This window comes from Bufo bufo, chromosome 2 (genome assembly GCF_905171765.1).
Source record: "Bufo bufo chromosome 2, aBufBuf1.1, whole genome shotgun sequence".
In the NCBI taxonomy this organism is placed as follows: domain Eukaryota; kingdom Metazoa; phylum Chordata; class Amphibia; order Anura; family Bufonidae; genus Bufo; species Bufo bufo.
Window position 1 is genome coordinate 579,829,507 of NC_053390.1, and position 17,527 is coordinate 579,847,033.

Consider the following 17,527-nt stretch of genomic DNA (forward strand, 5'->3'; position numbering starts at 1 on the left):
GGAAAAACACACTACAGGCTGATCCAACTTTGATGTAATGTCCTTAAAACAAGTCAAAATGAGGCTCAGTAGTGTGTGTGGCCTCCACGTGCCTGTACATGCTCCTGATGAGGTGGCGGACGGTCTCCTGAGGGATCTCCTCCCAGACCTGGACTAAAGCATCTGCCAACTCCTGGACAGTCTGTGGCGCAACGTGACGTTGGTGGATAGAGCGAGACATGATGTACCAGATGTGCTCAATTGGATTCAGGTCTGGGGAACGGGCGGGCCAGTCCATAGCATCAATGCCTTCGTCTTGCAGGAACTGCTGACACACTCCAGCCACATGAGGTCTAGCATTGTCTTGCATTAGGAGGAACCAGGGCCAACCGCACCAGCATATGGTCTCACAAGGGGTCTGAGGATCTCATCTTGGTACCTAATGGCAGTCAGGCTACCTCTGGCGAGCACATGGAGGGCTGTGCGGCCCTCCAAAGAAATGCCACCTCACACCATTACTGACCCAATGCCAAACCGGTCATGCTGGAGGATGTTGCAGGCAGCAGAACGTTCTCCACGGCGTCTCCGGACTCTGTCACGTCTGTCACATGTGCTCAGTGTGAACCTGCTTTCATCTGTGAAGAGCACAGGGCGCCAGTGGCGAATTTGCCAATCTTGGTGTTCTCTGGCAAATGCCAAACGTCCTGCACGGTGTTGGGCTGTAAGCACAACCCCCACCTGTGGACGTCGGGCCCTCATATCACCCTCATGGAGTCCGTTTCTGACCGTTTGAGCAGACATGTGCACATTTGTGGCCTGCTGGAGGTCATTTTGCAGGGCTCTGGCAGTGCTCCTCCTGTTCCTCCTTGCACAAAGGCGGAGGTAGCGGTCCTGCTGCTGGGTTGTTGCCCTCCTACGGCCTTCTCCACGTCTCCTGATGTACTGGCCTGTCTCCTGGTAGCGCCTCCATGCTCTGGACACTACGCTGACAGACACAACAAACCTTCTTGCCACAGCTCGCATTGATGTGCCATCCTGGATAAGCTGCACTACCTGAGCCACTTATGTGGGTTGTAGACTCCGTCTCATGCTACCACTAGAGTGAAAGCACCGCCAGCATTCAAAAGTGACTAAAACATCAGCCAGGAAGCATAGGAACTGAGAAGTGGTCTGTGGTGACCACCTGCAGAACCACTCCTTTATTGGGGGTGTCTTGCTAATTGCCTATAATTTCCACCTGTTGTCTATCCCATTTGCACAACAGCATGTGAATTTCATTGTCACTCAGTGTTGCTTCCTAAGTGGACAGTTTGATTTCACAAAAGTGTGATTGACGGAGTTACATTGTGTTGTTCAAGTGTTCCCTTCATTTTTTTGAGCAGTGTACTATGCAGCAGCCTCCTGTCATTCATAAAGTCAGGGGCTGCTGCATACACGCTACGGCTCCTCCGATCGCAACACGTGCGCACTTTCGGTTTCAGCAAGCTCAGATGCCGAGGTCAGGATTGACCACGGCATCTGAGGGGTTAAATGTCCGCGATCGGCATTACTGCCAGTTGCGGCCATGAGCTGCGGGTGTCTGCTAAAAGAAGCAGGCGGCCACCTGCAGCTATGGCGCCGCAGCGGGCTCCATCTTTAAACACCCGCCCAGCACTGTACATGTATGGTGCTGGGCGTGAAAGGGTTAAAGGCTACGTACACCTTTTTTATGAGTGCATGTTTGGCTAAAATATTTTTTTCAATTGGCCTTTATTAAAAATATTGAGCTGTTCTGTCACAAAAGGTTTTTCTAGCTGTGTGAAAGGTGTTTTCACTTTCACTTTGTAATCTAATAAAACTTATCTCTAAACTACTAGGAGGTCATAAACCCCTATTTAAGCCTCATCAGTGAGATACTGTAAGAACTGAGCTATGAGTTTATAATGTCAGAGAGCAGGGTCTCACGGAAAAGACAGAAAATCCAAAGAGTGCTACTAGAGCAGGTCAACTTTGTACATAAAAAGGACGCAATATTTTTAATAAAAAACTATTAAAAAAATTAGTACAATGCAATAACAAAACAAAAAAATGCCCCCCAAGGTGTAAAGTGAAAAATGCCTCTGTCCTGAAAGGGTTAAAGTTACACCACCACAAAATCAGAGTTAGAAAATAAATCATGATACCTGGGTCAGGTACAAAGTATCGTGAAACAGTTTCACAGGATCAATATTTACTGGCATCTTGTAGTGGAGCCCAGCCTGGAACATCATTTGCTCATTCCCTGAATCATGATGTTGACGATGGGTACTAAAGTTGCCCGAGTAAGACCAGTCGTCACGAGTAGACACCTAAGTAAAATAAAATGCATAAAACAAGTGTCTGATGAAATTTTTACTGTATTTTACAGCCCGAACCTTGAAAAAGACTAAGGGGGTCATTTATCAAACATTGGTATAAAGTAGGACTGGCTTAGTTGCCCATAGCAACCAATCAGATTTCACCTTTCATTTTGGACAGCTCCTTTGTAAAATGAAAGGTGGAATCTGATTGGTTGCTATGGGCAACTAAGCCAGTTCTACTTTACACCATTTTGATAAATAAGTATATAAATAAATAAGGATATAGGGCAAATTTGCTGACTATTTTTCACTAGAAAACTAAAGTAAACTACAGTACAAGTAAATGGGCGAACAAAAATTCTGCAGAGATTCTAAGTTTTATTGCACATTTTAAATCCACAGCAATTCCACTCTTGCCATTACAAAGGCATGAAATGTGTTTAACACATACTAAAAAGCCAGTAAGTCATTTCTTGCTGCTTAGCCTAGAGTTTGCTAGCCTGGGTTAACATTAAAGGGGTTCTGCAGTTCTTTTAAACTGATGATCGGCGGGGGTCCGACACCCGGGACCCCTGCCGATCAGCTGTTTGAGAAGGCAGCGGCGCTGGCAGTAGCGCCACGGCCTTCTCGCTGTTTACCGCAGGCCCAGTGACGTCACGACTAGTATCACTGGCCTGGGCGGGGCTAAGCTCCATTCAAGTGAACAGCGCTTAGCCCCACCCAGGCCACTGATACTAGTCGTGACGTCACTGGGCCTGTGGTAAAGCGGCTCTGGCCGCAGCGCTACTGCCAGAGCTGCTACCTTCTCAAACAGCTGATCGCCAAGGGTCCCGGGTGTCGGACCCCGCTGATCAGATGCTGATGATCTATCCAGAGTGCTGTCTAATTACAATCTGCTGCTGGCAAACAAGTCAGTATGGGGACGAGCAATGGCATAACGATCAATCTTCCCCATACTGTGGAGAAGATCATTGCATGTAACAGCAGTGGTCTCCTCCACTAATGAGCAGGCTTTTTTCCCGACAATCACCTGCTAAATCTTTTAATGTAATACAGCCCTTAGGGTCCATTCACACGTCCGTAAGTGTTTTGCGGATCCGCAAAACACGGACACTGGCAATGTGCATTCCGCAATTTGCGGACCGCACATCACTGCCACTATAATAGAAAATGCCTAATCTTGTCCGCAATTGCGGACAAGAATAGGACATGTTCTATTTTTTTGCGGAAACAGAAGCACGGATGCGGAAGTGCGGATCCGGACAGCACATTCTGGCCCCATTGAAAATGAATTGGTAGGCACCCGTTCCGCAAAATTGCGGAACGGATGCGGACCCATTTTGCGGACGTGTAAATGGACCCTTAGGGTGCACACCATGTGGATTACATGTGTTTTTTTAGCGCAGATTTTCATGCAGAAAAAAACGCAGGGCAATACAGTACCAGAAAAGTGTATGAGACTAAACAAATCTCATGTACACTTTGCTTTTTTCTTAGATGCAGAAAATAACCTGCTGTTAATATTTTGAATGCCACCTTTATTGGAATTGCTCCACTGATATGAAGACTTGTAGGCAATGCTCCATGGGAACATAATAAGGCTACTTTCACACTTGCGTTTTAGCTTTCTGTTTGTGAGATCCGTCATGGGCTCTCACAAGCGGTCCAAAATGGATCAGTTTTGCCCTAATGCATTCTGAATGGAAAAGGATCCGCTCAGAATGCATCAGTTTGCCTCCGATCAGTCTCCATTCCGCTTTGGAGGTGGACACCAAAACGCTGCCTGCTTGACAAACTGAACCAAATGGATCCGTCCTGGCACACGGATCCGTTTTCTCTGACACAATCTGTGACAATAGAAAACGGATCCGTCTCCCACTGACTTTCAGCAAAGTTCATGACAGGTCCGTCTTGGCTATGTTACAGATAATACAACCAGATCCGTTCATGACAGATGCATGCAGTTGTATTATTGTAAAGGATCTGTTTTTGCAGATCCATGATGGATCCAGCCAAAACGCAAATGTGAAAGTAGCCTAAGCAAAAAGGTATCTTCCAAGGAAAGAGAACCTTCTCACTAGCGCCATCTTGGAAGTGGCTCCCTCTGCATCAAAGTCAGATTTTTTTAACAAGATTTGGGGCAAGACAAGGGATAATAGCCAAGCCAAATATCCATCCATGTCTCTGCCTAAGCTGCATCCAAGACATTGCACTCAGCCACCCAAAATCCCACTCTGTACTGATGATGGACAAGCACCCCGAAACAGCTGTCTAGGGATGGATATTTGACTCGGCTATTTTTCCTTGTCATGTCCCAAGGCTTATTAAAAAGTCAGATTCTGGGGGCGGAGCTAGCGCCTGCAGTGGATGGCTGCTTGAGTGAACGGTTCTGTACATAAAATCACCCTAACAGCTTGTTTATACCGCCTGGAGATCCAGCCATTGTAAAAATTGGAGGATCCAAGTCCGGTGACACAGCAGAACACCACAAGACATCGGTGTGCAAAGGAGACATGGATAAATTTATCAAAAAAGCTGCCTCCGCTTATGTGGCTCGAGATGGCAAGATGGCACCGGCCTCACCACGCGTCACAGGCCGCCCGCAGAAAGAGCCGTTGGACCAAGCACAAGGACGAGACAGATAGTCTCCCTATTTCAAGATCGTACTTCAAAGACGCTCTAACCTCCTCTCTAGCAGCAGCTCTGGAGCCCTTAAGCACCAATCTAACAGCGATCAAACAGGACGTCCGACAAATCGGAAGAAGAGTCGAGGCCCTGGAAGAATCGCAGTCGGTCCTGGTGAGACACCAAATGGGGGTCGCTAATAACTTAATCTCCATACAAAGCAACCTGAATTCCCTCTACTGTGCGATTGAAGACCAGGAAAATCGCGGCAGGCGCAACAACCTGCGCTTCCGCGGTGTGCCAGAATTGATAGCTGCAGGCGACATCCCGCACGTAATAACCCAAATGTGCCTGTCCATTTTGGGCCCTGACTAAGCCCACAAAGTGATCCTTGAAAGGGCACACAGGGCCCTAAGGCCCAAACCAGCTGCATCAGCCCCACCAAGGGACATTATATGCAAATTTCTGAGCTTCCCGGTTAAAGAAGCCATTTTAACTAAAGCTCGCTCAGCAGGAGAGATCTCATGGGACGGATACAATATAGCTATCTATCAGGATCTAGCCCAAACCACCTTGAAGAAAAGGAGATCCCTGAAGCCTCTGACAGATTGGCTTAGATCGCATAATACGCCATACAGATGGACTTTTCCTTTTGGTCTGTCATTCTTTTATGAAGGTCGCAGGATCAATATCTCAACGTTCGCAGACCTAGATCAGGTCTATGACCACCTAAACATCAGTCCATTGGATATACAGACATGGGACTTTGTCCAGGACTTGTCATCCTTACCAGACCTGCCTGCCCCTAATCTATGGGAAAAACAACGTACCCCAAGATCCTCCAAGAATAGGAGAGACGCCTCACATTCTACGCCCAGAAGACTACCTATGGGAGAGTGAGATGGACTTTCGCTTCTGTGCCTCTTCTATGAGATTCATTTAATCTCTCTCTAATCCTTCTACTGTATCTTATCCTTCTGACTCTCTCTCTTTTCACCTACAAATCTCCCCTTTTAACCATACCTTTTCTACCTCCACCCATACCTCTGGTTTCGATAACGACCCTTACCTGGATCTATATCCTGTCATAGGGTGATAACTACATGTTATTGAAATTCCCCATCTACTCATTTATTCGAAGTTTTGCGCACTAGCGCATCTGTTTTCTTGTATAACTTTATTTTTTTTCTGTTTTAGTTTATATTTTACATATTTGTTATGTAGATGCCTCTCGATTTGCCTCAACACTTCCTCTCAGTCACAGAACCCTATAACTGCATTTTCATTGTTAACTTGTATATATGCGGATATACCTTCCATGGAATATAATTTATACCTTTGGAAGTTCAATTCGCGTTGGATCATCACACAAACTGAAGCGGGATGACAGACTTGCCGATAGCCTCATTTAACGTCAAGGGCTTTAATGCCCCCCTCTAAAACGTGCCAAATTTTCTCACTTTTGAAAAAGAGGAAAGCCTCCAGTTTTCCTAAGTGGTTCCACTGCGGTTCGAACTCCTCCTCTTCCAAAGGGGTTAGCATTGGCTTCAGCAAAAATACACCATTCCAATACTGTTCCCACATTCAGGATGAGGATGGAAGGTATATATTGCTAAAAGGGTGTATAGCCAACCAGGTCTACACTTTAATCAATATATACGCTCCCAATGTCAACCAGGCTTTTTGGTTCAACGATATCTATCCAATCATAGAATCCTTCCAAGAGGGCACGGTTATCATGGGAGGTGACTTTAATGTCACCCTAAACCCTATTTTAGACTCAACACAAAAATCTGCTCTATCACAGATAGCTCTCAATTCTCTTTGTAATAAACTCCACAACTTGAGCCTGGTTGATGTTTGGAGAATATTCAACCCCACTGAAAGAGACTACACCTTTTTTTCAAACGCTCATGGTTCATATCAGCGATTGGATTACCTACTAGTCTCTAAAAAACATCTCCAACTATGCTCTAAAGCCCACATAGATTCTATTCACCTATCTGATCACTCCCCAATTTTTATTACTATATCCACCCCTCAAGTTTCTCCTAAGGCATCTAGATGGAGACTCAACGAACAGCTGATCTCCTTAAATAAAAATAGAACTATAATCCAAAAAGCCCTCAATGATTTCTTCTTCTTAAATGCTCTCCCTAGCACCTCCCCCCACATCCTTTGGGACACCCACAAGGCATACATACGTGGCCAACTCATTAGTCTAGGTTCCCACCTTAAAAAACTAAGAAAGGCCCGAATTGACAATCTCTTATTGGAAATACGAAAACTAGAATCTCTCCACAAAAAATCCCTCTCAGAACAACACCTCTCTAAGCTTAACACACTTCGCTCTGAACTAAAAAACCACTTGAACTCAATGTCGGGCAAATTTTTCCTCAATTCCCAATTCAAATATTTTGCCCATGGCGATAAAGCGTCTAAGTTTGTAATGAACAGGATAAAACAGAGAAAAACACACAACTATATTTGCAAAATCCATAAAAAAAACGGAGAAATAGCCGTAACATCTAAAGATATTGCCTCCCAATTCCAGGCTTTTTATCCGTCACTATATAACCTTCCCCAATCTATTCCTCCAGCCAATGTTCCATCTAACACAGAGGCCATTAACAGATTTCTTGACACAGTCTAACTCCCCAAACTTACCCCCTCCCATAAAAATATATTAGAAACTCCCTTCTCTTCTGACGAATTGAAAGATGCAATCAAACAACTCCCAAAAAATAAAGCCCTGGGCCCCGATGGCCTCCCAGCCCTCTACTATAGTACAGTGAATCCCTTGCCCCTTACCTACTAACTATATGCAACCAATCTCTTAAAGGCATTCCGCTTACCCTAGATATGATGAGAGCTCATATATCCATTATACCCAAGGAAGGTAAGGACCCAGTTCATTGCACTAACTATCGCCCCATCTCCTTATTGAATCTTGACCTAAAACTCCTGGCCAAAATGTTGGCCAACAGTCTTTCCCCCATCCTTCCATCATTGATTCATTGAGACCAGACAGGCGTTGTGGTTGGCAAAGATAATTCAGTCAGAATTCTCAACGCCATACACTATGCTACCAAATTCTCCCATCCCCTAGTTCTCCTTAGCAACGACGCCGAAAAGGCCTTCGATAGAATTAGTTGGGACTTCCTACGCCTTACATTGGTGAAATTTGGCCTACCAACGCCTTTTATTGAAGCTGTCTTTTCCATGTATACCAATGCCTCGGCGTTGGTGCTGGTGAACGAGACTATCTACCCTTCCTTTCCTATTAGGAATGGAACGCGACAGGGATGCCCACTTTCCCCTCTGGTCTTTGTGATGACTATGGAACCACTCCTTCAAACTATCCGACAAAATGTCAAAAAATGAATTATTAAATTAGGGAACCACAAACATAGGTCTGCGGCGTTCGCCGACGACCTCCTACTCCTTACCTCTAATCCAAAAGTGTCTCTACTACTAATATACAACATCCTAGAGAAATTTAACCCACTGTCCAATTTCAAAATAAATATGAAAAAATCTCACATATTGAGCATAGGATTGAATACCCATATTAAAGCTAACCTTGCAGCCCGCTCTCCCTTCAACTGGGATACCCCTTATATAACTTACTTGGGAGTCAAAATTGGAACTGATCTCACCAAATTATTCCAGCTCAATTATGTCCCATTACTACAGTCCATGCAGAATCAACTAAACAGCCTCCACCTCCAGACACTCTCCTGGTTTGGCCGCAAAAATATTTTCATTTCATTAGTTCTTCCAAGACTGAATTACCTGCAACAAGTCCTACCTCTCTCTATCCCCAACTCCTACCTCAAAACCCTCACTAGGGAAATATGCTCCTTTATATGGAACCGTAAGAAAGGCCGAATACGCCTCTCTATTCTACAAAACCCAAAATCCTATGGTGGTATTAACCTTCCGAACCCCTCACTCTATAACACAGCTACCCTATTGACCAGGGTTATAGACTAGTTTAGAGAACCCCCACACAAATTTTGGATGAGTATGGAAGTCACCCTAGCTCACTCATCTCTCAGAGTCCTTCTGGTTCATTCCCAAAGGAACCAAATTAACTATAAAAATATTAGCCCAAATATTAAGGCCACACTAGAAGCATGGGACAAATTCCAAAAATCTGACAGGGGTATCCCACTGCCCTCCCCACTTATTCAGGTAAAAGACCTAATTGACTTGGCCCCACCAGAACTGAAACAGAGTGTCCCTGCATCCATCCGAAACTCTAAAATCTTGGCACTCTCCTTATTTGGAGAAGGCAGGAAGGTTCGCAGGGAACACTTTGTCTCCCTATTTCCCGAAGCAAAACCATTCCCTTCTCTTTACTCATTTCTCCAATCCAGTTTATCAAAATGTGTTCCTTATCAAGCCCTTCTGAGACCGCTAACCTGGTTTGAAAGCCTTATTGGCTCTAAACCCACTCCTAAAAAATTAATCTCCCAGTTATATGGAAGACTTAGCTCCCCTATCTGTACCCCTAAACCGGCCTTCATTGGAGCTTGGGAAAAAGACCTGGAAATTTCATTATCCAAGGAAGACCAACTGAGACTTTAAAGGGAACCCCACACCTCTTCCAGATGTGTTATAATACAAGAAAATGGTTATAAAATCCTCACCAGGTGGTATAAAACACCTGAAATCACTTGTAGATACAACGATACGGGTTCTGACGCCTGCTGGAGGTGTGGTGAGGGGTGTGGCAAGTTCTTTCATATCTGGTGGTCCTGTCCACCAATTTACAAATGGTGGACTGAGATCTTTAGACAATGCAACCTAATTTGCAAAACTAAGACCTTGCTTTTGCCTCAACTTGCCCTTTTAGGCCTCCCCCCCTCCCACACATCCACCGGCGTCACACCACTGTTTAAAAAACTGCTTATGGCAGCATGCCTTTTGGTTCCTCGATACTGGCTATCCCCAGACCTCCCACCACTAGATCATTGGATAAACAAGGTGGATACCATCTACAGATTTGAAGATTTAGCAGCCTGGGAGAATCCCTTTAGAAGCCTTGGGAAGATTTCAGGCACTTTAGTAATGACCATAGACTGTATTGTGATATATTTCCTCTTTTAGAAACATAAGTTCAAACTATTAACGTATAAACACTGTGACCAGAGACGACATCTACCTGGTTACTTTAATTACTGTATTTGTGACTACGCTGCATAATATTGCATACTGCTGCACATTGTTTCCTTACTTTATATGTACTATTGAATTACTTTTTCAATAAAGCATTGAAAAAAATAAATAAAAATCTGACTTCCACAAGGGGGCGCTAGCTAGATTGTTCTCTTTCCTTGGGAGATACCTCGTTGCATATGGTCTTTCATATTGATATTTATACCAATGACGTGGTTTACCTTATATATTGTACTAAATGAAGGCCAAGATTGAAAGCCATATTCTGAAGCTAAGCGAGGTTTGGGGTATGATGTCCAGTTCCAACAATCTGTCATATAGTTATAGTAATGTACATCACCATAGTGATCGTCATATGGGTCTTTGGAAATCCAATTTTCCTTAACAGTCTCTTTCCCATTGCTAGGACTTGAAGCAATAAAAGGACGAGTCTCATCCATCTGAAAAGAAAGAGAACATGAGAAGATATTTACATACACAAGATGGAAGTCAATCAAAATGGCTGATTTCAGGCATTTCGAAGTACATAACCATGTACAATCGTTCACCATGGTAGACTTCTGTAAATGTGATCGGCCAGATTAAAAAATTTTGTCCATTAATTTGAAATTAAATGTATGGTATGATAGCCTGAATTATGTCATGCATTTGCCATTGCGCTAAAGAACCAGGGACTCAGGTTTCTTTAAAAAATTACTCCCTGGTTGGGTCGGTTTAGTCTGGCAGGTTGCTGGCGAGATTGTCCATACAAATAATCCCACAGACAACTGATCGGATGCAATTTACTTATTTACTTCTTATCAGAAAACCTTCATAGACTGCTTGGTTTCTGTATTTTCATCATTGATGGATAATACTCATGGCTCCAATAGGGTGCCTAGGCAATGAGCCGTTGAATGCAATATTTAACCCCTTAGTGACAAGCCTGTTTTGGGCCTTACTGACCAAGCGTTTTTCCTCCTTTTTCCATCGTCGCCTTCCAAGAGTTTTAACTTCTTTATTTTTCCGTCTATGTAGCTGTATGAGGTCTTGTTTTTTGCAGGACAAGTTGTAGTTTTTAATGGCGCCATCTTGTGTTACACATAACTTTCTGATTAACTTCTATTAACTCTTTCTGGGAGGGAGATGGGAAAAACAGCAATACTGCCACTGAGTTTTTACGTTATAAATTTTACAGGCATTATTTTTCAGTATACCCGTATTTTTCGCCCCATAAGACGCACTTTTTCCTCCCCAAAAATGGGAGGAAAATGCCCCTGCGTCTTATGGGGCGAATGCTGGCAGTTTTACATCGCTGGGCCGGGGGAGGGACTGGGAGGAGGAGCTGGGGGCCGGCAATAGCGGTGCGGTCACTGTACTATAGCCCCGCCCCACCGCTCCGGTATACTAATATAAAATGTATCATTGAATTAAAAGTTATTAAAGATGCCCCCCTCACTCCTAATAGTACCGTATATCCGAATTTCTTCTGTATAATGCCGGCAGGCAGGACGGGCAGGCGGCAGTGTAACTCCCTGATGTCATGTGCCTGCGCCGGCTCCTTTATGAATGAAGCAGGCGGCGCAGACAAGTGACGTCACTGAGGGACGCGCCGGCCGCTCGGCCCGCCTGCCGGCATTATACAGAAGAAATTCGGATATACGGTACTATTAGGAGTGAGTGGGGCATGTTTAATATCTTTTAATTCAATGGTACATTTTATATTTGTATGCGGCGGCGGGGGGGGGCACACGGAATCTGTGGATGGCACAGTTAAGGAGTGGGGGGGCACTGTGGATGGCACTGTTATGGGGTGAGGGGTCTGTGGATGGCACATATATAACAGTGCCATCCACAGATCCCCCCCCCTGTAACAGTGCCATCCACAGATCCCCCCCCTGTAACAGTGCCAGCCACAGATCCCCCCCCTGTAACAGTGTGTCCGTCATCCACAGATCCCCCCATAAGTGTCCGTCATCCACAGATCCCCCCATAAGTGTCCGTCATCCACAGATCCCCCCATAACAGTGTCAATCATCCACAGATCCCCCCATAACAGTGTCCATCATCCACAGATCCCCCCCATAACAGTGTCCGTCATCCACAGATACCCCCCCATAACAGTGTCCGTCATCCACAGACCACCATTAGTTCCAAACCCACCAAAAGCACACCTTTTGGTTAAAAACATTTTTTTTTCTTATTTTCCTCCCCAAAAACCTAGGTGCGTCTTATGGGCCGGTGCGTCTTATAGGGCGAAAAATACGGTAAATAAGATAATATCTTTATTCTTTGGGTCAGTACGATTACGGCGGTGCCAAACACAGTTATTTTTACGTCTTAATACTTCTGTGCAATAAAATCCTTTTTTTTTTTTAAAAAAGGAAGAAAATATTTTTGCATCGCCACTTCCCAAGACCCATAACTTTTTTCTTTTTTTTCCTGTGGAATTGTATGAGAGCTTGATTTTTGCGGGATGACGAATTTTTTTAGATTGTTATTAAATTTTTTCAGTGGCAACTAAGAATAAATTAGTAATTCTGCCATTTTTTTTATATTTTCTTTTATGGCGTTCACCGTAGGGGATAATGTACATGATATTATGTAGTGCGGGTCGTTACAGACGCGGTGATACCATGACAATATTTTGATTGCTTTTAAAATACAATGCAATCCCTAAAGTGCATTGCATTTTAATGTCAGTGCTATACTGACATTGACCAGGAGGCTGCGCCAGAGAGAGACAGCCTGCTGGAAAACACTCAAGGCTGGCTTAGGGCCTATACCAGACCCCAGCTAGCCTTTACACACACCAGCGTCCCGCAATTGCATTTACAGGGTGCTGATGGGAGACAGAGGGAGTCCACTCCCTCTGTCACTGCTTACATGTGGCGGGCGCCATTGCCTGCAGCATGTAAAGGGTTAATCAGCCCGGATCAGCACTCCTGCATGTAAGAGCTGAGCCTCTGCTTCCCGGGGGACCCGTGCAGTGCTTAGACTGGGCCACCGTGAAAAAGCGGTTGCCCAGCCTAAGGCCCCTTAGTGACTGCCATAAAAAGGCATATGGGAGGCACTAAAGGGTTAATCGTGGTTTCTCACTCACAGGACTGTAACATACTCCATAATCCTAAATCTTCAAAGGGACACTTCTAGCAGAACGGGTTAATTTCTTTTTTTAAACTCAAGGTTTATATAAAACATATTTTTTTTTTATTTATGGCTTTTTTTCTTTTACATTTCGGCAGTATTATACCATTGACAACTAAATACAAATACAAATAAAATATAAAGAGCCAGGACAGGACGTAGAATACATGGAGAGACTTATAATTGAATTATATACAGGAAACACTCTACCTATTCACATATAGGCTGTTAATATGGGAGGGAGTATATCATTTTCTGATGGTAGTGCCTCTTTAACTCTGTGTTAGGCTACTTTCACACTCGCGTTTGGTGCGGATCCGTCATGGATACGTTCACGTATACATTCAGATAATACAACCACATGCATCCGTTCAAAATGAATCAGTTTGTATTATCTTTAACATAGCCAAAAAGGATCCGTCTTGAACACCACTGAAAGTCAATGGGGGACGTATCCATTTTCTGTTGTGCCATATTGTGTCAGTGAAAACTGACGTTTTCCACCAAGCTGCGTTTTGGTGTCCGCCTCCAAAGCGGAACGGAGACGGAACGGAGGCAAACTGATGCATTCTGAGCGGATCCTTATCCATTCAGAATGCATTAGGGCAAAACTGTTTTGTACCGCTTGTGAGAGCCCTGAAACGGAACTCACAAACAGAAACCAAAACACCAGTGTGAAAGTAGCCTAAGGCTGTTTACATTTTTCTCTTTAATTGCCAGTATGTAAGACGCTCACCTTGGTTCTGGCATACTAGACCTATGTAAAAAAAAATGTTATTTACACGATACTAGTGATGAAAGTGTCACACCATTTATGGCAGGTCCCACTGACAAAAAGAATGGCAAAAGCCAGTTGTTAATTTAGTGATATATTTCCAGGACAGATAACAGGAACATCAGGAGCGCCAGTAAAGCTGACAAATCATATTCAAACAAAAACCCTTCAAATTTAACCTCAACTTACCTCAAGGACAAGCTCTCTGATAGTTTCAATGTAAAGAATCCGATAATCCTTTGCATAAACCTCCTTCATGAAGCTTGGTAGTGAAAACCAGTCACTGGCTATGGCTGCCTCATTCTCATTATTGCCACTCCAAACAATAATACAGGGGTGAGATTTAAGTCTTCTAATCTATAATGTTCACCAAAAAGATAGATATCCAATTTTATTCAGTGAAATAATATTGTTCATGTTCATCGGTAGAGATCTTCATTTCAATGCGTCCGGTGTTCTATACAACCTCCATAAAAATTACACTGAGAAACCTAACCACTGAAATATAATGAATCGGCAGGAGCCATGTGGAACTTTCTGATATATTCAAAAGCCAAGGAGCCATGAAATATGTCATTGTTATTCAAAAGATATCTCCTATCCAGGGGTCCAACCTCTGGGTCCACCACTGATCCTGAGACAGCTGAGTACAGCAACATACTCCTTAGCAATGAGATGTTCTTTTTTATTTTATTTATTATGTCTTTATTACTTTTTTACAAACATCTTACAAATCCTTCAGTTTTTCAGTCTCTGGAAAGTGAGACTCTGGTGAAGTTCTCCCATTCATTGACTGTGGGGACAGCACTGCTCCCCCAGTGTCGAACAATACATCTCCTGGCCTGGAATAAGAGTTTAGATGCTATCTCTCAATATTGAGGGGTATCCATTTCTTCCATCACCCCAGAATACAGTTTTCAAATTGCCTAGGTACTTTAAACCGGTGGTATTCCTCTTTTTTTTCATTAACCTTTGCCCAGAACTCTTGAATTTTTACACATGTCCAAAGTATATGTGTGTTCACTTTTATGATTTATATGGATGATCAGTTGCCACATTATTGTCTCTTTCCGCTTGTATTTTATGTCATTTCAGTTTCAGATGAAAACTGTAAACTTCTACAATGGGACATACTGCATTTCATTTCTTTAAACAACTAGACTGTGTAATGATAGACCCACTGATTTCAGCGGTCTGTCACTTCTGTAAAGTCAGTATTTTTAGAATACCGAATGTTCTGTCCCCAGGTAAAGATCCAGTTGTTTCTGCCTGTTTAGCAATGGATATTGCATTTACTGTGTGGTAAGTCATTTGCATTATATTGTGTGGTAACAGCACCATCTATTGATGAGTTTAGGAATTTCATCTAGCCTGTTTTTCTCTATGCATTATGGGAGCCCCAGAGCTTTGTGGGTAGTTCCTGGTTCTTGCTAGTCTTGTGCTGGTACAGCAAGCAGCCACCATCTTATGTCTCAGGAGCTGCACACTCTCACTGGTTTTCCTGCTACATCATTTGTTATTCTGCCTGTTTTCAAGCATAGTCGGTAAGAGCACTATCTATGCGTCATTTAATGCAGTTTATTATGTTTATTGTATCTGATAGCTCACTACCATTGTATTATCTCATATACTGAATGTATAGCAGATTATTTTGTGCCTTATGCCATGTACCATGGATATTTATGTTCTTAATGCTACTGTTTTATTCTGTAGTTTCACCTTTCCTGTCAGTCTACGAGCAATAAAGAGAACCTTAAAGCTGAAAGTCTCTTTTCTCTCAGAGGACAAAAGGTCTAGCTACATGTCAGATTACACACCGTGCTAAAGTGTATGAGGACAGTATACCGAACCCCTTGCCGAAGCTTGCCAGGTCAATACTGTAACAGTACTGACTGTCATGGAAGAAGTGACAGTCCACTGAAATCAGCAGATCTGTCAATACACAGATATATCATTACACTATCCTGCCCTCAGTGCAGCTGACTGGTTGAAGACATCTCCTAACTATATGCCTCCAAGAAGGGGGTCCTCCACCCCCCATGAGCCAGAATGAAAATCCACTCTGTATGATCAGCTCACATTTTGGTGTACTCAAGCCATCCTTGTACCATCTGAAAGACTGGCCTGTAAAACCACATTTTCCCTGTAGTGGGCAGTGCGGCTTCCCCCAGCAATATCAGCTGTTTTTGGAGGGTGCCAGGAGCAGAATCAAGGGAGACCAGCTTATCACTCTGGGGGCCGCTTTCTGAAAAATGTTGTAGGTAAAGGTTTTAACTGACAGAGCTTTTTTAAATTGTTACTACAATTATTTTTCACCTTCTAATTTAGAGCAATGTATTTGTAAGCAGATATTTCACATTGTGTATTATTAACCCCTTCTACCACAGGCCAGTTTTCACCTTCCTGCACAGGCCATTTTTTGCAAATCTGACATGTGTCACTTTATTGTGGAAATAACTTTGGAACGCTTTTACTTATCCAAGCCATTCTAAGACTGTTTTCTCGTGACACATTGTACTTCATGACAGTCATAAATTTGAGTCAATATAGTTCCCCTTTATTTATGAAAAAATCCCAAATTTACCAAAAATTTTGAAAAATTCGCAATTTTCAAATTTTTTATTTCTCTGCTCTTAAAACAGAAAGTGATACCTCATAAAATATTTATTACTTAACATTCCCCATATGACTACTTTATGTTTGCATCATTTTGTAAATGTAATTTTAATTTTTTGGGGACATTATAGAAAGCTTAGAATTTTAGAAGCAATTCTAAAAAAATTTCAGTAAATTTCCAAAACCCACTTTTTAAAGACACTCCCCATAAATGACCCCATTGTAGAAACTACACCCCTCAAATTACTCAAAACTGATTTTACAAACTTTGTTAACCCTTTAAGTGTTCCACAAGAATTAAAGGAAAATGGAGATGACATTTCAAAATTTCACTTTGGCCTCATGCACACGACTGTTGTTGTGTTCCGTTCCGCAAATTGGGGTTCCGTTGTTCCGTGATCCGTTTCTGTTTCCGTGTGTCTTTCTTTATTTTTGGAGGATCACCAAACATGAAGGAAAGTAAAAAAAAGTCAAATTTGCTTTGCAAATGATAAGAAAAAAACGGACGCTGATGACAATCTTGTGTGCCTCCACGTTTTTTCGCGGACCCATTGACTTGAATGGGTCCGCGAACCGTTATCCGCGAAAAAAATAGGACAGGTCTTATTTTTTTGACGGACTGAAACCACGGACGCGGATGACAAACAGTGCTTTAGCCGAGTTGTCAATGGGTCCGCAGAAAATCACGGAAAACGGAACAACGGACACGGAACACAACAACGGTCGTGTGCATGAGGCCTTTTTTGGCAGATTTTCCATTTTAATCAATTTTTTTCTTTAACACATCGAGGGTAAACAGCCAAACAAAACTCAACATTTAAAACCCTGATTCTGAGGTTTACAGAAACACCCCACATGTGGTCGTAAACTGGTGGAAGGGCACACGGCAGGGTGCAGAAGGAAA

At 43.2% G+C, this 17,527-nt stretch overlaps 1 protein-coding gene across 2 annotated transcripts in view; it reads right to left on the bottom strand.

Annotated features, from left to right (window-relative positions):
* Positions 1-17,527, bottom strand: part of MANBA (mannosidase beta) — a 187,631-nt gene that overhangs the window by 80,539 nt on the left and 89,565 nt on the right. The window contains exons 11-13 of one of the 2 annotated variants that reach the window (XM_040418222.1): positions 14,197-14,364; positions 10,328-10,546; positions 2,193-2,306 (exon numbers count right to left, since the gene is read on the bottom strand). In XM_040418222.1, the coding sequence (XP_040274156.1) occupies positions 2,193-2,306; positions 10,328-10,546; positions 14,197-14,364 (501 nt within the window). Of the gene's footprint in view, positions 1-2,141; positions 2,307-10,327; positions 10,547-14,196; positions 14,365-17,527 lie in introns of both variants that reach the window. The other variant, XM_040418221.1, reaches the window with a different exon arrangement.